The sequence below is a fragment of the Lucilia sericata genome, unplaced genomic scaffold, assembly GCF_015586225.1.
Source record: "Lucilia sericata isolate MDLA Ls3-8-SP2 unplaced genomic scaffold, ASM1558622v1 Contig001282F_arrow, whole genome shotgun sequence".
Taxonomy (NCBI): Eukaryota; Metazoa; Arthropoda; class Insecta; order Diptera; family Calliphoridae; genus Lucilia; species Lucilia sericata.
Genome location: NW_023995233.1, coordinates 105269 through 128882, shown reverse-complemented (window position 1 = coordinate 128882; position 23614 = coordinate 105269). Strand labels below are relative to the sequence as shown.

The following is a 23614-nucleotide window of genomic DNA, read 5'->3' as shown; positions in this document are numbered from 1 at the left end:
CTAGACTATAGACTAGACTATAGACTAGACTATAGACTAGACTATAGACTAGACTATAGACTAGACTATAGACTAGACTATAGACTAGACTATAGACAGACTATAGACTAGACTATAGATAGACTATAGACTAGACTATAGACTAGACTAGACGAGACTATAGACTAGACTATGATAGACTAGACTATAGACTAGACTATAGACTAACTATGACTAGACTTAGACTAGACTATAGACTAGCTATAGACTAGACTATAGATAGACTAGACTATAGACTAGAACTATAGACTAGACTATAGACTAGACTATAGACTAGACTATAGACTAGACTTAGACTAGAATATAGACTAGACTATGGACTAGACTATAGACTAGATATAGACTAGACTATAGACTAGACTATACTGGACTATAGACTGACTATAGAACTAGACTATAGACTAGACTATAGACTAGACTATAGACTAGACTATAGACTAGACTATAGACTAGACTATAGACTAGACTATACCGACTGACTATAGACTAGACTATAGACTAGACTAGACTATAGACTAGACTATAGACTAGACTAGACTAGACTATAGACTAGACTAGACTATAGACTAGACTATAGACTAGACTATAGACTAGACTATAGACTAGACTATAGACTAGACTATAGACTAGACTATAGACTAGACTATAGACTAGACTATAGACTAGACTATAGACTAGACTATAGACTAGACTATAGACTAGACTATAGACTAGACTATAGACTAGACTATAGACTAGACTATAGACTAGACTATAGACTAGACTATAGACTAGACTATAGACTAGACTATAGACTAGACTATAGACTAGACTATAGACTAGACTATAGACTAGACTATAGACTAGACTATAGACTAGACTATAGACTAGACTATAGTGTAGACTATAGACTAGACTATAGTCTAGACTATAGACTAGACTATAGACTAGACTATGGACTAGACTATAGACTAGACTATACACTAGACCATAGGCTAGACTATAGTCTATACTATAGTTTAGACTATACTACAGACTAGACTATAATCTAAACCTTTAGCTTTTCCGTTTCTAGGGTTTTAAATTAAAATTTAAACATTAAATTAATAAATATTTAAAATATTTCATATTTTAATAAACCTTTTTCTTTTAATAAACTATTAGTTGGTTTCGTACAAAATTGTATACATTTTCTTTTGTTTGGACCTAAAGGTTAATGACTTTTTAACGAGTTTTTGTTTTATATAATAAAATAGCATAAACAAATTAATGTTAATAACACAAATAACTATTTCTATAGTTAAAATAAAATATAAAACATAAAAACAAATCAACAAATTCACACACTTTAAAAAAAGATAATTAGTAGACCCCTTAAAGAAATAAAACCAAAATACCCGCGGTTTTCTTAAGTAACCACTAAAAACTATTAATAATCTATGGAAAAAATAAATGATTTCTTTTTAAACCAAATATTAAGAAATATTAGAAAAATAACTTTCTTTGTTCAGAAAGAGGCGTGTTCTTAATACTATATTTAAAATTTAAGCAGTTCAATAAGAAATTTACCAATTTCTTTAATTTTAATCCAAATCTAACAAAATACTGCTGCTGCACAGTGGTATAGGAAAAAAAAAAGAGGGAAATAATTCGGTAACTTCTAAACGGTTAATCCGATTTTAATGAAATTTGGTGTGCACAAAGAGGAGGTGTTGTCGAGTTTAGGTTTTGAATTTGGACCTTATAGGCCAACCAGGGGCCCGGCGGGGGGTCATCAAATTAGGACACCTCGGCTATGTTAAATTTTTAAAACGATCCTATTTCTTCATTTGAGTTCCGATTTAAAAAAAATTTCGTATATAGAATCTCCTCATCGAGCACTATAAAAAATGTTGTCATAGCAGTAAATTATCTCTTATAGTTTAGGAGATATTCGCATTTGAAAATTAAAATTTTAAAATTTTTACCGTCCTTACTTTAGTTTTTTTTTGATAATAGCAGGTCCAAATATTCCCGATTTTCGCCATTTTGTTTTATTCGCTTAACAACAAGTTTATATATCAAGCAGTGAAAGAATTATGTAAAAATCATGACTGAGTCCAAAGTTATAGGCATTTTAATTTAAAAAATTAAAAAAAGGCGATTTTTTGTCATTTTTTTGGGAAAAAAGTATCTTTTTCTTTTTAAGTTATCTAAAAAGTTTCTAAGAAGATGTATATAGAATTTATACTTTTTGGAAAGCTGACTTTACATAAAGTACGATAAATGAAACAAAACCTAAAAATTTTTGATACCGAGGGGACCAGGTCCATCCAAAAAAACCCTATTTTTTATGGAAAATTAAATTTTGAGCAAAAATTCTCAAATCGCATAGTCGATATCAAATTATAGTGACCTGTTTTATATGACCCAATATGTTCTTAATCATTTTGTAACGGGTTTCGATAACCCCGCCCCTGGTATGGATATAATAGGCAAAAAACTAAAAAATCCCATTTTTGGGATTTTTTAAAACTTTTTTGGGAATTCCGGGATTTCTAATAAGAAAATTCGAAATTTTGATTTAATTTTGGATTTTAAGTAAAAAAATCTACCTAACTGTAAAATTTCATCAAAAAATATTCATAAATAAAATTTTTATTGCAATTAGAAAAATTTGTATCTTCGCAAAAACTGAATAAAAAACATTTTTTAATTTTTTTTAAAAAAAGTATTCCGCGAATTTTTTAATTTTCAAAAATTATATACAGTTTTGAAAAATAGACAAAATTACCTTTCCATTGATATATAACATGCCTACCTAATGTTTTTTAAGTGACAAATTAATTAGGGAAAACTCAACATCTTTTAGAAAATTTGCCTAGCACTATTATTTTCATCCATAAGGTTAACTCTTAAATTTGTTACATATATGGATGAAAATAATAGTGCTAGGTAAATTTTCTAAAAGATGTTGAGTTTTCCCTAATTAATTTGTCACTTAAAAAACATTAGGTAGGCATGTTATATATCAATGGAAAGGTAATTTTGTCTATTTTTCAAAACTGTATATAATTTTTGAAAATTAAAAAATTCGCGGAATACTTTTTTTAAAAAAAATTAAAAAATGTTTTTTATTCAGTTTTTGCGAAGATACAAATTTTTCAAATTGCAATAAAAATTTTATTTATGAATATTTTTTGATGAAATTTTACAGTTAGGTAGATTTTTTTACTCAAAATCCAAAATTAAATAAAAATTTCGAATTTTCTTATTAGAAATCCCGGAATTCCCAAAAAAGTTTTAAAAAATCCCAAAAATGGGATTTTTTGGTTTTTTGCCTATTATATCCATACCAGGGGCGGGGTTATCGAAACCCGTTACAAAATGATTAAGAACTTATTGGGTCATATAAAACAGGTCACTATAATTTGATATCGACTATGCGATTTGAGAATTTTTGCTCAAAATTTAATTTTCCATAAAAAATAGGGTTTTTTTGGATGGACCTGGTCCCCTCGGTATCAAAAATTTTTAGGTTTTGTTTCATTTATCGTATTTTATGTAAAGTCAGCTTTCCAAAAAGTATAAATTCTATATACATCTTCTTAGAAACTTTTTAGATAACTTAAAAAGAAAAAGATACTTTTTTCCCAAAAAAATGACAAAAAATCGCCTTTTTTTAATTTTTTAAATTTAAATGCCTATAACTTTGGACTCAGTCATGATTTTTACATAATTCTTTCACTGCTTGGTATATAAACTTGTTGTTAAGCAAATAAAAAAAAATGGCGAAAATCGGAAATATTTGGACCTGCTATTATCAAAAAAACTAAAGTAAGGACGGTAAAAATTTTAAAATTTTAATATTCAAATGCGAATATCTCCTAAACTATAAGAGATAATTTACTGCTACGACGACATTTTTTATAGTGCTCGATGAGGAGATTCTATATACGAAATTTTTTTTAAATCGGAACTCAAATGAAGAAATAGGATCGTTTTAAAAATTTAACATAGCCGAGGTGTCCTAATTTGAGGACCCCCCGCCGGGCCCCTGGTTGGCCTATAAGGTCCAAATTCAAAACCTAAACTCGACAATACCTCCTCTTTGTGCATACCAAATTTCATTAAAATCGGATTAACCGTTTAGAAGTTACCGAATTATTTCCCTCTTTTTTTTTTCCTATACCACTGTGTGCTGTAGCACAATCTCATTTAACTTTAATTCAACTTTTGTTTACATTTCACAAATGCAGTGATGCCAAGTTTATAACAGTGATGACAGTTGTTAGTAAGTGCAAATGTAAACATTAGCTTTAACTGTTTTCGTCTCTAAAATTTCCAACAAAATTGCGTAAACTTGTTTTTTATAAAAAAATTATAAATTTTATAGCATTCTTCACCTGTAAGTTGAAAACTCTGTTTTATTTTCAACACATTTTTTATAAATTATGCGTAACAAAAGAAATTAAATTATTATATTTTAGTTGTCTACATATGTATGTATTTGTTTTATATACAGTGTACATTGTTATGGGATAAAATTGCATAAGCAAACAACAACAAAAATTTAAATAAAATAGAAATATCAACAACGACCTTGTCACAAATATTTACAAAGCGGAGAATTTTATAAAAACAAATTACAATTTAGCATAAAAAACTTATAACCCGTATTATTTAAATAATGTAAATAATTTATAAACAAATTAAAATAAATAAATTTACTCATAGTTGAAAAGACTATAGACTAGACTATAGACTAGACTATAGACTAGACTATAGACTACACTATAGACTAGACTATAGACTAGACTATAGACTAGACTATAGACTAGACTATAGACTAGACTATAGACTAAACTATAGACTAGACTATAGACTAGACTATAGACTAGACTATAGACTAGACTATAGACTTGACTATAGACTTGACTATAGACTAGACTAAACACTAGACTATAGACTTGACTATAGACTAGACTATAGACTTGACTATAGACTAGACTATAGACTAGACTATAGACTAGACTATAGACTAGACTATAGACTAGACTATAGACTAGACTATAGACTAGACTATAGACTAGACTATAGACTAGACTATAGACTAGACTTTAGACTAGACTATAGACTAGACTATAGACTAGACTATAGACTAGACTATAGACTAGACTATATACTAGACTATAGACTAGACTATAGACTAGACTATAGACTTGACTATAGAGTAGACTATAGACTAGACTATAGACTAGACTATAGACTTGACTATAGACTAGACTATAGACTAGACTATAGACTAGACTATAGACTAGACTATAGACTAGACTATAGACTAGACTATAGACTAGACTAGACTATAGACTAGACTATAGACTAGACTATAGACTAGACTATAGACTAGACTATAGACTAGACTATAGACTAGACTATAGACTAGACTATATACTAGACTATAGACTAGACTATAGACTAGACTATAGACTAGACTATAGACTAGACTATAGACTAGACTATAGACTAGACTAGACTATAGACTAGACTATAGACTAGACTATAGACTAGACTATAGACTAGACTATAGACTAGACTATAGACTAGACTATAGACTAGACTATAGACTAGACTATAGACTAGACTATAGACTAGACTATAGACTAGACTATAGACTAGACTATAGACTAGACTATAGACTAGACTATAGACTAGACTATAGACTAGACTATAGACTAGACTATAGACTAGACTATAGACTAGACTATAGACTAGACTATAGACTAGACTATAGACTAGACTATAGACTAGACTATAGACTAGACTATAGACTAGACTATAGACTAGACTATAGACTAGACTATAGACTAGACTATAGACTAACTATAGACTAGACTAGACTAGACTATAGACTAGACTATAGACTAGACTATAGACTAGACTATAGACTAGACTATAGACTAGACTATAGACTAGACTATAGACTAGACTATAGACTAGACTATAGACTAGACTATAGATAGACTAGACTATAGACTAGAACTATAGACTAGACTATAGACTAGACTATAGACTAGACTATAGACTAGACTATAGACAAGACTATAGACTAGACTATAGACTAGACTATAGACTAGACTATAGACTAGACTATAGACTAGACTATAGACTAGACTATAGACTAGACTATAGACTAGACTATAGACTAGAATATAGACTAGACTATAGACTTGACTATAGACTAGACTATAGACTAGACTATAGACTAGACTATAGACTAGACTATAGACTAGACTATAGACTAGACTATAGAATAGACTATAGGATGGACTTTATACTGGACTACGTTCCAGCCAATAGACGAGACTATATACAGGCTATAGTCCAGACCATAGACAAGTCTATAATGCAGACTTTTGGCCAGGCTATAATATACCAGACTGCAGTAAAAAAACTAATTAGTAAAGTAATTTAGAGGTTTCTATATTTATTTTGTATTTTTGATTTCTAATTAATCATTTTAAAACTATTACTGTTTAATAAAATGTTACATATTTTTTCAATTATTTTTAATATATTTTTTTTAGTTTACTTTTAAAATCTAATCATAAAAATTAAACATATAAAACCAACTTGTACATATTTTTATTTGCTTAAAATATAAACCAAAATAATTAATATTAATAATAATTTATACGTTACGCTTCGTTACATTTTTAATAATTTAGTTTAAAATAATTAATACATACTCATACAGTTTTGATAACAATTTCCTATATAGAAAAAACAAAAAAAACTTAAAAGTTTATTATTAATATGCCCCAAAGATTTTTAAACTTTAAAAGAAGTAGAAAAAATATAATTTACAAAAAGAACTAAATAAATAACAACTATCACGTAAAAAACATAAATTTTTATGTTTTGTTTTTCTTTTCTTTGCTACTGTTACATTATTTATACTGTTCTAACGAGATTTGTTCTCATTTTCCATTTCTGTCAGTGTACTTTGGCATTTTACTAAGAATGTTATTGCACTTTTCCATACAAAACAGCAACAATAAATACATATTTCTATTCCCCTTTCTCTCTGTAATTTTTTTCCTTGTGCCAAATGTTTTCTGCTTCTTCTTTATACAATATTATGTATTGCTGCTGTTTTGTTGTGCCAAAATGACGTTTATAATTTTGTTATGTTGCTTTGCTTAGCACACGTTCTCATTGCCAACAATAATAATAATAATAATGTTTGTAACCAACCATGTTAATACTTGTATTACATAGTAGTTAGTAGTTTTATATTTAAAATATAAGTTTTTTTTTTATTTTAGTTCCTGTTTATATAATAATCACTTGAAAATGTTTAAAATTGTCAAGGAGGAAGTTGTCTGAGGAGGAAGTATTTTTAATGAGATTTTATAATTTTGTATAACTTTAGTGTATAAAGTGGTCTTGTGTATAGTCTGGACTATAGTTAACCCTATAGTCTGGTTTATAGATTAGTCTATAGTCTGGACTAGAGATTAGTCTATAGTCTAAACTATAGTTAATCCTATAGTCAGGTCTATAGATTAGTCTATAGTCTTGACTATAGATTAGTCTATAGACTGGACTTTAGTTTAGTCTATAGTCTGGACTATAGATTAGTCTGTAGTCTGGGCTATAGATTAGTCTATAGCCTGGGCTATAGATTAGTCTATAGTCTGGGCTATAGATCAGTCTATAGTCTGGAAATAGTCTGGACAATAGATTAGTCTATAGTCTGGTCTATAGATATGTCTATCGTCTGGACTATCGATTCGTCTATACTCTGGATTATAGATTAGTCTACTGTTTTACCTAAAGATTAGTCTACAGTCTGGGCCATAGATTAGTATATAATCTGCTTTGTAGATTAGCCTATAGTATCGACTATATATTAGTCTACAGTCTGCGCTATAGATTAGTCTATAGCCTGGACTATAGATTAGTCTACAGTCTACGCTATAGATTAGTCTATAGTGTGGACTATAGATTAGTCTATAGTCTGGACTATAGATTAGTCCATAGTCTGAACTATAGATTAGTCTATAGTTTGGACTATAGATTAGTCCATAGTCTGAACTATAGATTAGTCCATATTCTGAACTATAGATTAGTCTATAGTCTAGTCTATAGTCCAGTCTATAGTCTAGTCTATAGTCCAGTCTATAGTCTAGTCTATAGTCTAGTCTATAGTCTAGTCTATAGTCTAGTCTATAGTCTAGTCTATAGTCTAGTCTATAGTCTAGTCTATAGTCTAGTCTATAGTCTAGTCTATAGTCTAGTCTATAGTCTAGTCTATAGTCTAGTCTATAGTCTAGTCTATAGTCTAGTCTATAGTCTAATCTAGTCTATAGTCTAGTCTAAAGTCTAGTCTATAGTCTAGTTTATAGTCTAGTCTACAGTCTAGTCTATTGTCTAGTCTAGTCTATGGTCCAGTCTATAGTCTAGTCTATGGTCTAGTCTATAGTCTAGTCTATAGTCTAGTCTAGTCTATAGTCTAGTCTATAGTCTAGTCTATAGTCTAGTCTATAGTCTAGTCTATAGTCTAGTCTATAGTCTAGTCTATAGTCTAGTCTATAGTCGAGTCTATAGTCTAGTCTATAGTCTAGTCTATAGAGTAGTCTATAGTCTAGTCTGTAGTCTAGTCTATAGTATATTCTATAGTCTAGTCTATAGTCTAGTCTATAGTATAGTCTATAGTCTAGTCTATAGTCTAGTTTATAGTCTAGTCTATAGTCTAGTCTATAGTCTAGTCTATAGTCTAGTCTATAGTCTAGTCTATAGTCTAGTCTATAGTCTAGTCTATAGTCTAGTCTATAGTCTAGTCTATAGTCTAGTCTATAGTCTAGTCTATAGTCTAGTCTATAGTCTAGTCTATAGTCTAGTCTATAGTCTAGTCTATAGTCTAGTCTATAGTCTAGTCTATAGTATATTCTATAGTCTAGTCTATAGTATAGTCTATAGTCTAGTCTATAGTCTAGTCTATAGTATATTCTATAGTCTAGTCTATAGTATAGTCTATAGTATAGTCTATAGTCTAGTCTATAGTCTAGTCTATAGTCTACTCTATAGTCTAGTCTATAGTATAGTCTATAGTCTAGTCTATGCAAGGTCATTGAAACACTACATAACATTTCTTATTAAATTTCAAGAACCTTTCTAGTCAAAATAAAGCAACTTTATTTGTTTAATTGTTTATTAATAAAACAACTTTTTATCACGATTTTTTCTAATACTTTTACATTCTACTATTATATGAAACATTTGCAAATTCCTATGGAATTAAAATAAATATTATTATGTATACATAGTTTATTCAACTTTTAATAATAATGGACATTAATTGTTAAAAATCTAAAAAAGTGACAGCTTTAAATTATTCTTTATTTACCATTATTATGTATTTTGGTTTCAAATGACATTTTGAGTTTGTTTTGGATACAGACAGAGACGACAGCAGCAAAAAACATAAACAAAGCAAGGTTAAATTAAAAACAATCAAAATGTTGATGTTAATATTACTGTTGTTGTTGTTATTATTATTACTGTTACATTTGTGGATTTAAAAAGAGAGGGTATTGTAGGGAGGGTGATAGATGTTTATAGGAGTATGTATGTAGATTTTTTTCTGCTCTTGTTTTGTTTATACATACATATTAGGAATTATGACAGCTAAGACTTATTTACAATTGTTATTATGATGTTTGTATATAATTGTTATTTGTTTTGGTCTCTAGTTGAAGCTTGCCATATTTATGGGTTTGTGGGTAATGTAATTAAGCATAACATACACATACTTACAGACATATATACTGACTATATATGTAAAAAAACCAAAAACAATTGCTCTTAAGTCTTAATAAAGCAAAAATAATAGAAAAAACAGCAGCTCAGCAACAATTACTTTTTTTAGCAAAAAAAAAAAAAAAAACTAAATGCTTGAATAAGCAACCAGAGCATTTGCAGTTTAATAAAAGAATGTATTGATAAGTTTTTGGTAAAGCAAGCATGTTTCTAAAATGGAACTTAAGGAAAAAAGTGTTAACAATTTGTTTGAAAATATAAAAAGCGCTGAATAAAGGCACATTATTAAATAATTTTAACAAGAAATCACTCTTTTAAACAACTTTTATCTGATTTTATGTCTAGTACTTGTGCAAATTCAAACTTTGTGTGTATATTTGATCTTTTGTTTTAAACATTTTAATTAAACTGTAGTTTAATTTTACACACTCCCTATAAGATGATGTTGTTGTTCATGATGATGATCTACATAAGTACATCACATCACTGTCATGATGTCAAGATCACTTGAACAAAGAAAAAAAAAAAAAAAACTTATGATGCAGTTTTATTTATTTCTAAATTTATATGACCTTGTTTTTGAAAGATTTTCTTTGCTAAATATAATTTTTCTTTATTTTTGTATTTTAATAGCCAAATGAATCGGGTTTCGTTTTATTGGGTGATCTATCGGTTGAAACCTCTACCGATATGGATTATGATGATTTTTCAATGTGTCCACCCTCACCATGTGATGTTGAATTTGTTAATGCAAATATTGTGATTGATGGTAAATCAAGTATTCGACAAAAATCCAAAGATACAACGGTAAGTTAAATTCATTATTAAATTTACATATTTTACATCATGTCAACAATAGTTAAACAAAGAAAAATTTTGGCAAAATTGCATAAAATTGTTTATTTTAGGGTTTTGGTATAATTTTGTAAGAAAATTTAATTGTTTACATAGTTTACCTCATGTCAACAATAGGTAATTAATACGAAATTTTAAAAATTATAGAACAAATGTTATGGAAATTGATTCTTATAAAAATTTGCAATTTTTTACATATTTTACAACATTTGACATGTAAACAAGGTAAACAATACAAAATCTTAAAAATTATGATATAAAAGTTATGGAAATTTAATTAAAATGAAAATTACAATATTTGACATATTTTAAACCATGTCAACAATAGGTAAATAATGAAAAATTTAGGAATAATGTTGTACAATTGATTTTTATATGTTTTTTACATATTTTTGCTTGAAATTCAAAATCATTTAATTGTTTACATTTTTTACACGATGTCAACAATAAGTAAACAGTACAAAATCATAAAAACTATAACATAAAAGTTATGGAAATTAAATTCGAATAAAAATTTACAATATTTGATATATTTTACACCATGTCAACAATAGGTAAACAATGAAAAATTTAGGAAAAATGTTGTACAATTGATTTTTTTATGTTTTTTACATATTTTGTTAGAAATTAAAAATTATTTAATTGTTTACATTTTTTACACGATGTCAACAATAGATAACTAAGATGAAATCTTAAAAACTATAGAACAAAAGTTATGGAAATTGAGATCTTACACAAATTTGCAATTTTTTACATATTGTACACCATGTCAACAATAGGTAAACAATACAAAATCTTAAAAATTATTAAACAAAAGTTATGGAAATTTAATTAAAATAAAAATTTACTATATTTGACATACTTTACACCATGTCAACAATAGGTAAGCAACGGAAAATTTAGGCAAAATATTGTAGAATTGATTTCTAAACATTTTTTACATATTTTTATACAAAAATTCAATAAATCTCAATTGTTTACATATTTTACACCATGTCAACAATAAGTTAACAATACAAAATCTTAAAAAATATGAAACAAAAGTAAAGGAAATTAAGTTCAAATGAAAATTTACAGTATTTGACATATTTTACACAATGTCAACAATAGGTAAACAATGAAAATTTTAGAAAAATGTTGTAGAATTGATTACTATTCGTTTCAAATATTGTTCGCATATTCTACATCATGTTAACATAGGTAAACAATACAAAATCTTGAAAATTATGAAACAAAAGTTATGGAAATTAAATTCAAACAAAAATTTGCATTATTTGACATATTTTACACCAGGTTATTTTTATTAAAATATTTCAAAATCTATTTTTAAGCTTTTTTTTGCTAAACAAACACCCACTTATATTTAAATTCTTATTTCAAATTTTTAAATTTCTTTAACAAAGTCTTTATCTTTGTAATAGCTTTATTTTCAATTGTCCCCTTTTTTTGCAAAAAATAAACGCAAACGGAAATGACAGTTAATATATAATTTTTTTTTAAATAATTGTGTCGTTAGTGTTGGTTTTATTTTGTTTACATCTTTATTTATTTGTTTAGAAAATAATACAGTAGATTTGTTATTGTTATTGTTTTTTTTTTTTTTTTTTGTTTATAAAAATTAAATTTCATTAAAAGTTCTTTTTATGGCATAACGATATAAATGTTTATTGTTAATTTGTTTTTATTTCGCTTTTTATTTTTTGTTTATGGTAAAAAAAATCGTATAGAACTTGAATAAAATATTCCAAGCACATTTTTAAAATAAATGAAAGTAAGTGAGACGACTTTGGGTTAAAGTATTCAAATTAGAATTGTTGAAAAAATTTGTTTTTTAAAGAAAAATCATGTTAGTGATTGTTTTTACTTTAAAAAAAACTGTCGTTTTTTTTTAAAAACTAACTTGGCAGCACTTAATTTTAATTTCGCTGCTTTCTTTATGTTTAACAAACACAGCATAGATGTCATGTTGAGATTGCTCTTTATACTTTGAGTGTTTGCTTAAAACAGCAAACTTGGCAGCACTTAATTTGAAGGATGCTTGAAATTTTGTGTTATATAAACAAAACAAAGACGACATATTGTAAATAAGCTCTCTTTTCACTCTTTTGTTTAGTAAAGAGTTGCCACAGTGTTTATATTAATTAAAATCGCTAGAAAATATAAAATATCCCCTTAGGTATAAAAAACGTATAAAAATGAAAGAAAATTTATAGAATTAATTGAAATAGTTAAAGTAGATGAACAATTTACTTTACAATAAGAAAAAATTAAGAAAATAAAAGGAAATTTAAGAATTATAAACATTTTTTGTAAACAAAAAGTTAAATCAATAAAATAAAACTAGAAAATTGAAAATTTCTGGCGAATATATTGTTGTTTAACTGTTTTTATGATTTTAACCTACTAAACTCTATTTTACCTAAAAATATTGATTAACAAATAGTTTATTATTAAGGCAACGTCTTTATTTATTAGTTGAAGTGCGTGTTTTACATTTTTTAGTTATAACAGTTTAAACAAATTTGCATTTTATTTGTATTTATAAGTAAAAGACAAGGAAGTGTGAGGTAACCAAAAATATATAATTAAAAATTCTGTAAACGTTTTTACTTTTTGTTTAGTTTTTTTTTTTTAAACTAGGTTAGTTTGAAATTACATAATTTTCACGTTTTTTCTCTTTTCTTTTACAGTTCCGCGTACAATTTAATGATACTCTAACATCCACATTTGAATATCCCTCCGAAGCTTCATTAATTGTGGATGATTCATTTAGCGCCTATAATGAAAGCTATACCCAACCCTTGGGTTCTAGCCCTACACATGATGTTAATGATTTTACACATGCATTTCAGAATTTATGTTTAGAAAATATCAACTCTACCATACCACCTCTAACACATCATCATCATGTGGCCGATGAAATAATACAACTGCCAACCTTAAATGCTAGTTCTTCGCCTGCCACCGCTAATAATACCAATAATACCACAGCTACCAAAAATATATTGGGCAATTTACCATTAGGTAAGTTGGAAAAGTTTAAAATTTATTATTATTAACAAATTACTTTAATATTTTAATTATTAAATGGTTTTAAAGGTTATTTTTTTTAAATTTTTAATGGTTTTTTATAAGACTCAATGGTTTTTTTTACAAATTTAAAATTTTTTGTATATTATTTTTTTTAATATATAAGGGTTTAAGGGTTTTTTCTCATATTCTAACCTTATTAACTTTTAAGCAACTAAACCAACAAATTTAAGCATAATAGCAAAAAAAAAAAAGAAACAAATTAATTTAGCAAAACAACATCTTTTAAACTTTTAATTGTTATTTTCAAACTTAATTTCTTAAAAAAATACTTTTTTTTGGAATATTATAGATTTAACTGAAGAGGCTGATTTAATTCCTCCCCCTATACCTCCTCCACCCCTGCCTTCTTCTCTTATTTATTATACATTATCAAACACTTTAACTACCAATACTGGCCCTTTAAAACACACTTGTAAAATGCCCTCTCCAAAGCCTGCGTGCCCCACTAATCCTGCTCCCATCCTTAACAGCGACACCTCCACTATTACCACAACGACCTGTCCACACTGTTCAAAATCTCTTAGACATTTTATGAAAACGTGTTCAACCGCATTTAGCAAATTTTTTCAACGTGTCAGTGACAGGTTCGTTTTTACAAAATTCAACCTTTTTCTCCACTCTGTTTTTATCCTTTAACTTGGAAAACTATTGGCCTTATCATTATTTCCAATTGTTTGTTTCTCTCTCTCTCTGTCTTTTCTACTCAAAAGTCAAAGTAACTCTTAGCTAGTTTTAGGTTAAAAAACATTAAAAACAACATTATTATGTCATTATATTCATCTGATCTCATGAAAATTTAAAAAAATACATCAAAAACTCGTTTTAAAAAAGTAAAACAAAAGAAATTTCATCAAAATTCTTTTAACGCTGACAATTTTCTTAGCAATGGTAACCTTGAACGTTTTAAACCCTCTGGCATCTCACAAATATTAAGTAAATAATAGCAACACAAACTTGGTATCACTTAAACCGTCGAAAATTAGAGATTTAACAAAATTAAACTTGAAATATTTCAATACAAAGAGACCGATAATATTTCATTCACAGTGGTAACACTTGAAGGCAACATCGCAAACTTGGCAGCCTTGTGCAAAGGAAATCCAGTGCAAAACCCCAAGAGTCTGAACTCTCAATGGCAACTCTTTAACTAGAACAAATTTTCATTAACACAAACTTGGCAACATTGTCTTAGGAAAACAAAGATCTTAATCTAAAACTGGAAACAATTTTAATCCTATGGCAACCCTAGTGTGAGAAGTATAGAAGAACGTCACAAACTTGGCAGCACTGTTTTAAGGATAAGCTAAATAAAATGAAGTAAATGCAAATGTAATCAAATTTGGTAGCACTGTTGAATGTATAAGAGATATTCCCGCAAAAATTGGGAATGAAATTGAGAAATTTAGCGATTTTTTTTATAAACAAATTAAATAAATTGTTGACTTTATATAAAAACTTTCGTTTAGTTAAATTGTTCTAGAAATTTTTTAAAAAATTTTAAAACTTTTACATTTGTTGAACATTTCTTGTCTAATTTCTGCAAATATCTTTGAATTACTTTTGAAATTCTTTAATTTCAATCTTTTTTAAACTCTAAAATGCATTTATACATTTCCTTCAATCATATGTATATCATTATAAAGTTCACAAAAGCACTTATTTTCACAACAGTTGCAAAATCAAACTCTCAGCAATCTACCAACCAACATCCCGGTAAAAAAACGTTGTACATTGATACCCATATTCCTTGTTCAAACCCTCCAACCAAAACTAAACAGGAAAATTGTGTACTTTTTAAAAGAAAAATAAAATCCAACCAGTTAAAACAAAATCAAAATACTTAAAATCAATTTTTACAGATTACCCAGATTTACAGAAGGGTATACCATTAACCACGACAGCATCAGCCAAAGAAACGCCAATAAAACCAATAGAAAAGGAGCAGGAAATCGGGAAGAAATCCCGCAAAGATTTAAAACTACCACTGGCAACAGCAGCAGCAGCAACGCCACAAAAACCTCCACTACCCGAGAAACGCTGGCAAATGAGGAAGAACCCGGCTGCAGCCGGAGAAATTTTAAATTTCCCAAATTTAAAACTAAACGAAATAGTAAAGGAGGAACAACCGCGCTACCAGCCTAAAGAGGAGGAAAAGGCAACACCCCTTAAAACAAAAGCCAGAGTCTTAAATAATCCACAATATGCTTGTTTTCTTAGAGAAACGACGGCACCAACTCCTACAGTTAAGAAACCAGTACAACGTTCACGTTCTAATGAATTTCAAAAAACCTTCTCTACTTTCAACGTTTCGGCCTCAGTAGCACGTTCAAATTCTTTAAGAAATTTGGAAACAGGTTCAAAAACCACTACTACATCTGATGCAACTTCTCTCTATTTTTCACCCGAAGTAAATTCTCATGATAAACTTAACCCTACTTTTTCCTTTACCACAACCAGCCAGCCAGTTAATCCAAACGCTAAAGCTCGTTTAAGTTCCTTTTTAGTAAAAAACCAAGAATCCCAAGAACGTACACAATCTTTGAATAATTTAATAGAGAAACCACAAACTAATTGCGATCAGAGATCAACTTTCTCAAAATCCCAAGAAATTTTTCGTGAATTAACAAAATCTCAAGAAATTTTTAAAACAAATAAAGAAAACCCTATAATTCCAGAAAATCTCCCTAAAAATAAACAGGATTTAACAAAAGTAACCTCAAAATCAAACAAAATTAATAAAACGCAAATAAATTCACAAGAAAATTTCCTAGAAAACGAAAATTCTTTAAAAATTTTGGAAAATTCTTTAAAAATTTCCGAAAATATCGACAATTCCCAAAAATTTGCAATGAATTCTAACAATGAAACCAAAATTCATTTAAATAACAAAGAATTTCAAGAAGATTCAAAACAATTAACAAAAATTAACAAAAACCTAGAAAATGTTTCTACAACAAGCACCCTAACAGATTTTAACCCTCTGGCAACACTTGATTATCAAGTAAATAACAGCAACACAAACTTGGCAGCATTGTCTAATGTAAATAAACAAATGAAAGAGAATCTTTGTGAAACCATACAAATTGGGAAAAATTTAACAGAAATACAATCTAAAAACACAAATTTTAAAGAAAATTCTTCAGAATTAACAGAAGTAGATTACAAATTAAAAAATTTAGATATACATTTACCAAAAAATCAAGAAAGTTTAATGGATTGCCAAAATTTAACAAAATCTTTGGAAATTTCCAAAAAATCCCAAGAATTACTAAGTACTTTAAGCAATTTGGAGGAATCTAGAGATTTGAATGAAAATTTAAACGAAAATTTCTCTAATTTCATAGATAAACTTAAAGAGTCTATAGACAGATTAGAAACGACTGATAAATTTGTGTTTGAAACCAATAAATCAGATAAACAATTTGAGAACTGTAAAAAATCTGTAGAATCGTTAGATTTAACATTTAATGCAAATTATTTAACAGATATTGAATTGAAAATTAAAGAAAATTATCCCGCCAGACAAATAAAGAAGTTAAATTTGAATAATAAAGATAAAACTCCAGATTCTTCCATATTGAAGGGAAATAATGATAATTTAAAAGAAGATGCTAAAAAATTATCAGGAAATGAGACCTATAAGACTCTAGAAGTTCTAGATACTTTAGAGAATTCATTGGAGAATTCAGCAAATCTTTCATTAAAAGAAGAATCAATTTCTAAACAGAATGCTTCTCAAACTTTTACACCAAAATCCGAAATTGAAAACGAAATTTCCCAGATTTTAATGAATTCTTCCACTCCAAAAGAGTTTAAATCAAAATCTGTTAACCATATAGATTTAATCGATGAAAATCTAACACAAAATTCTTTGGAATTTACTCAATCTCTTAATAATTTACAAACCCTGGAAATTAACGAATATTTAGCAAAAGATTTCGCAAATTCTGTTAATAACATAGAATGTTTTCCCGTTAATTCGAATTCTGTTAATAACATTGAGTCTTTAGATTATAGCAAAGACTTAACGGTTGTTTATATAGATGATTGTGAATATTTATATCAAAATCATACCAAATCTTTAGAAAATTTTAAAGAAACTAAAGATTTTCCAAGAAATGAAACTAAATCATTAGAAAATTTCAAAACTGAAGCGTTAATTTTTGAAAATATTGAGGAAACTAATGAAAATATAGAAACTGCAAATAATTTTAATAAAAATCCACAAACTAAGCAGTCAATGGTAACTCTAGACGATTTTAACTGTATGGCATCTCCTGAAATAGAAATGAGTATCAGCAACACAAACTTGGCAGCATTGTCTAATGAAAACAAAGAAATAACAGAAAAATTTACAGATTCTTCAATAAAAAACAAAACTCCTGACAATTCCCTAGATTCCTCAGCAGAGGAGCAAATAAAAAGTGAATATGATTTAGAAAATATTGAAAATTTAACACCAGCTAGGTTTGAATCTAAAAGCGTTCAATTAAAACCCCTGCACGCTATATCTTTAGATTCTTTGGAAGCCGATGAAACTAACGAACAAACGATTTGTGTGGAATTAGATGAAGGTGAAGTTTCTTCTATAGTTATACAAGATGTCGATATAGAACTTGAGGGCTGTTCACCTTATGATTTTAATTCCCTGTTACATTTAAAGAAATCCAAAACTTCCTATTGTTTACAACAATTAGAGAAATCCTTTTCCGAAGAATCACAAAGTCTAGACAGTACTTTAGGTAATGAAGAGTTTAACTATATAACAGCCTGTAATACTTTGCCCTCTAAATGGTCTTTTAAACCGGCTGAAATCGTTCCATCTCCTTTAGCCACTAAGCAAAAAATAGCGCCCAAAAAACCCAAAACTTTGCGCGTTAAAACCACAGAAAAATTACTAAATTTTACCTCCATGGCCTCGCATAATGTCTCCACATATGCCTCTTTTCGTAAATCGAAAAATTTCTATAAAAATGCCTCCAAATCTTTTAAGAATTCATTGAAATTCTATGAAACTTTTAGTGAATCGAACTCTTGTACCCAAACCTGTCCCTTAAGTCCGGTAAAAAGATCTCTCAGCTTGCCCGAGAATCAAATAAAAATGGCGGAAATTAATAGGAAACTATTTGCCAAAACGGGTAAAATAAAAATGAAGTTGAGAAATTCCAATGAATGGCAATCGGCCACCGAAAAATCTCAATCATTTGATTTTTTTGATAAGGTGGGTGATCAAAATGGGAAGCTAGGTAAACGGGGAAGGATAGGAGATATTGCCGATTTAGAAAAGATAGAAAATTTTATGGAGTTTTTTAAAGAAACTGCCAAATTGAAAGAAATTTTAGATAGTAAAGAGAGTTTGGTAAATCACGACCCTAATGAAGCGGAGGTTCCAAATGCAACATTAGAAAATGAAAATTTGGAAGCTACTTCTTGCAAAGATTCGAATATGGAACCTGAAATATTATTATCCGAAAAATCTCTTAAATTAAAACCACTATATAAGGAAGCAACTTTCAATACAAGTCCCCAACCTTTTGAAGTCAACTATGAGATCACCACGTTTGTGGGAGCAGAAGAGAGAGAACTGGAAGAAATCTCTTCTTTGAGTGATTTAAAGGCCCCGGGAGAGTTTCATTGCGAGTCAAACTCAGACTTAAACAAATCTACCCAAATAAGTTCTAAAATAACTTCTGTTAGTTCCCTAGAATCAGAAGAAACCACTTCTTTGGATAAGTTAAAGGACCCTGGGGATCTAACATCAGATTTTAACAAAACTCTTGAGACTGCTGAAGAATCGTTTACAAATTCTGAAACTTTGAAGGAAAGTTGTTGTTTCGAAAAAAATGAAACTTTTTTTGCTAATGATGTTGATAATAAAGAGGGAACTTCCACTACTTTAGCAGCATCTATTGGAACTCAAACGGGATGTTTGGAGGAAAAATGTTCCTCTAAAATCCAAACAGTTACAACTTTTTCGGTTAATGCTTCCTATCTTAAAGAAAAAGCTGCCTTTTCCACAAAATTGAGCAACTCAGAAAGTTTAAATACGAGCGTTAGTAATGCCAGCCAAGGTTCCCCTTTAATTCCCACAACATCCGGGAAAAATACACATAATCCCAAGCCAGAATCGCACGCTAATAGTTCGGAAATTTCTGCTGCTATTAAGCAAAGAATTTTAAGGACCAATAGACTAAGAGCAAATGCAACATGCGAAACTGATGCCGACGAAATTTCTCAGCGATTTGCGAAAAAATCTGGTAGCAATGTTGCCCTAAAAGTGGAAAATTTTAATAAAAATTCGGTAAATTCCCAAAAATTCGAAAAATTTAATGAAAATACTCTTAAGTATAGTTCCTTAACAAATGAATATAAAAATGGCAACGCTTCCTTTGAATTCCCAGAGAATTCTTTAAAATCTCTTCAAAATTCCCAACATTCAAAATCGCTGGAAAACATTAAAATTTCAGAAAATTTATTAAATTCCCCAGAAATTTTAGGTGAAAAAATAGAAACTGGTTTTAGAAATTATGCTCAAGCAAACCCTGTTAATCGTAACGAATTCCCTAATGCAACATTAAAATCCCCAATTTCTCCAGTTTCTAAAAATTTAACAAGTTTCGTGGAAACTTTTGTTACAAATGTCGATACATCTTCCATTGATTCTTTAAATATTGATTCCCAAACATTTGCTGATAGTTCCCTAAAAACTTTTACAAAATCTCCTCAAAATACCCAAACTTATGGAAATTTGGATAATATCCTAAAAGAATCTGTTGAAAATATTGAAATAAATGATTCTCCAGGATTATCTGCACCTTCCCCGGAATTCCCACATATTATTACAAAATCTCCTCAGAATTCCCAAAATTGTGAATATTTTTCGAATTTACATGAAAATTCTTTGGAAAACAAAGAATTTTGTTCTAAAAATAATTCATTGATAGTTAATGCTTTACAATTCCCAAAACCTTTTTCAAAATCTCCTCAAAATTTCCAAATTTCGGAAAATATTTCAAATTTGCCGGAAATTTCGTTTAAAAAAGTTAAAATTTCTTCTAAAAGTGATGATTTTGATGTCAATTCCTTAAATGCTCCTAAAAAATCAACTTCTATTAATTCTCCAAAATCCCCTCAGAATTCCCAAAACTGTGAGAATTCTTTGAATATCCCAAAAATTCCGTTAAAAAAAACTGAAATTTCTTCTACAAATAACACTTTTATAACTAATGCCTTCGAATTCCCAAAAATTTCTTCGAAATCCCCCAAAAAATCCCAAATTTCTGAAAATATTTCAAATTTACCGGAAATTTCGTTTAAAAAAGTTACAACTTCTTCTGCAAGTGATAATTTTAATGTTTGTCCTTCGAAATTTCCAAAATCTGCTTATAATACTGAAAACTATGTTAATTCTATTACAAAATTTCCTCAAAATTCCCAAAACTGTGGCAATTTTTCAAATATTCCAGAAATTCCGTTTAAAAAACAAGAAAATTCTTCCAAAAGTGATAGTTTTATTTATAATTCTTTGGAATTCCCAAAACTCCCTTCAAAATCCCGTCGTAATTCCCAAATTTCTGCAAATTATTCGAATTCTAACGCAATTTCTGCGACAAAAGCTCAAACTTGCTCTACAAATGTTCCTTTTATGGCTAATTCTTTGGAATATTCAAAATCCTCTTCGAAAAGCCCTCATAATTCCCAATTTTCTGGCAACTATTCCTATTCTTCTGTAATTTCTGCGAAATCTTCCCAAAGTTGTGAAAACTTAACTAATTTTCCTCAATTTTCGAAGAATTTAACGAAATCTTCAGGAAATTCTCAAAATTTCTGTAATTTTCCTGTAATTGTTAACGAATCCTCTTTAGTTTTTCGAGATTCCAAGGAATCTTCGATATCCCAAAACTTGCCAATATTTTCTATAGCAAATAATGAAAAAATTTCGGTTACAAGTTTTAACACATTGCCGACTCCATTCTATGGAGACGTTTTTAAAAATTCTCATAAATTTGTTACGGATTCTTGCACGAAAGAGAATTTAACAAATTCAATCCAAACGATTACTGATTTTCATAAATCTGCCCTTAAAACTAACAAAATTGCGCAGGGTTCACAATCATATGGAAATTCCGAACAGATTATATCCGCTAAAGCTTTGAATACTCTTTATAAGGCTTCCTTAACTTCTTTAGAAGAGGATACTACTTCAACTTATTTAGGTTATAACCATTCCTTTAATTATCCCACTCCTCAGTTTCTGAGCAAATCACATTTAAATTTAAAAACAAAATTTTCTATTACACCAACTACTACAACAAAAACAACAACACCTACACCTTTTACAATGGTTAAGGACTTAAAAGAAACTACTACAACAGAAATTGCTACTACTTTTACTGCAACTACTACTACTACTACTAATTTTCCAACTAAGGTGGTGGCATTAAGTAATTTAAAACCAACAAATATTTCTTATGCAAATTCTTCTTTCTCTTCTTCTTCTTTACGTTACACAAATAAAGCAAAATATCAACAAAATACCACGACTACAACCACAACGACAGCGACAACTTTTACTCCAGCTCCACCTTTAAAAGTACAAGCAACAACTGCAACAACAACAACTATAAAAAATCCTCCTAAAGTTTTACCACGACGTTTATATAATAATAATAATGCACCCAAACTGGCAAAAACAACTATGATTTCCTACTCCTCTAATTCTACTATTACTTCCTCCTCCATCACCACCAACACCACTTGTTTTAAAACTACTTCAACTACTACTACTACTCCTTCAACTTGTAATGCTCCTCTACGTAGACGTATACCTGGCAATACGCTGTATTATGTTTGAATAACTTCTACTAGTTCTACTACTACTGCTCTTCTAAACTTTGTCTATTTCTCTTACATTCGCTCTTTTGTAAATGAGTGTGTTTTCTTAGTATTTTACTACCAACAACCACCACCACCTTCTTCTTCTTATTACTACTATTATACTTCTACTACTCTTCTACTCCACTTTTTACTAAGTATGTACTAAATAATTTAATTTTATAATTTTTTTATTATTATTATTTATATTAGAATAATATTTGTTTTAATAATTTTATAGGGTTTTAAGTTTAAGTTTTAATAGAGGTGCTGGTGTAGTTTATAGCTAAACAAAAACATAAATAATGCTTGGAAATTTGTTATCTCTTAACATCCCTCCCTTCCCTTTTTGTCCAAAAAACCACAACTTTATACTCTAAATATAATTATTTATAAAAAAATAGGAAAAACTTTAAACTATTTTTTATTGTTGAAGCCAAAATACCCTCAAAATCTCCTAAATTGTTGAAAATTTATGATTACTAGGCATTTCCCCTGTAATTTCTTTTAAGTTTCTCAAATTCTCAAAAATTTTTGTAAAATCCCCACAAAATTCCCAAAACTTTGATTTTTTTTTCAAATATGTTAAACTTTTTTTTAACAAGTAATACTTTCAATGTAAATTCATAGTAATTAAAGAAAAATTTATCAAATTCACTTTAAATTCCTTAAAACCTCTCAAAATCCCCTTAGAATTCCCAAAAAAAAATTTGAATTTCCACTAAATTTTTGTCCGAAATGTTGAAAATTTCTTCTACAAATGATAATTTTATTAATAATTCCTTAAGAATTCACAACAAATACTTCAAAATCTTCTCAATTTCCCAAATTCTCAAAAACTTTTTGAAAAATCTCCTCAAAATTCCCAAAAATTAGACAAATTTTAGAATTTTCTGTAAATTCCTGCCAACAAAGTTAAAAATTCTTTTACCAACAATAATAATTTCAAAATCTTTCAGAATTGCCAAAA

The 23614-nt window shown here is 28.6% G+C and overlaps 1 protein-coding gene across 2 annotated transcripts in view; it reads left to right on the top strand.

Moving 5' to 3' along the window:
- The window catches only part of LOC119610817 (serine-rich adhesin for platelets-like), a 49555-nt gene that overhangs the window by 17662 nt on the left and 8279 nt on the right, over window positions 1–23614 (top strand). The window contains exons 2-4 of one of the 2 annotated variants that reach the window (XM_037966197.1): window positions 10456–10629; window positions 13368–13701; window positions 15630–22802. In XM_037966197.1, the coding sequence (XP_037822125.1) occupies window positions 10513–10629; window positions 13368–13701; window positions 15630–22624 (7446 nt within the window). In that variant the 5' untranslated portion in view covers window positions 10456–10512 and the 3' untranslated portion in view covers window positions 22625–22802. The other variant, XM_037966198.1, reaches the window with a different exon arrangement.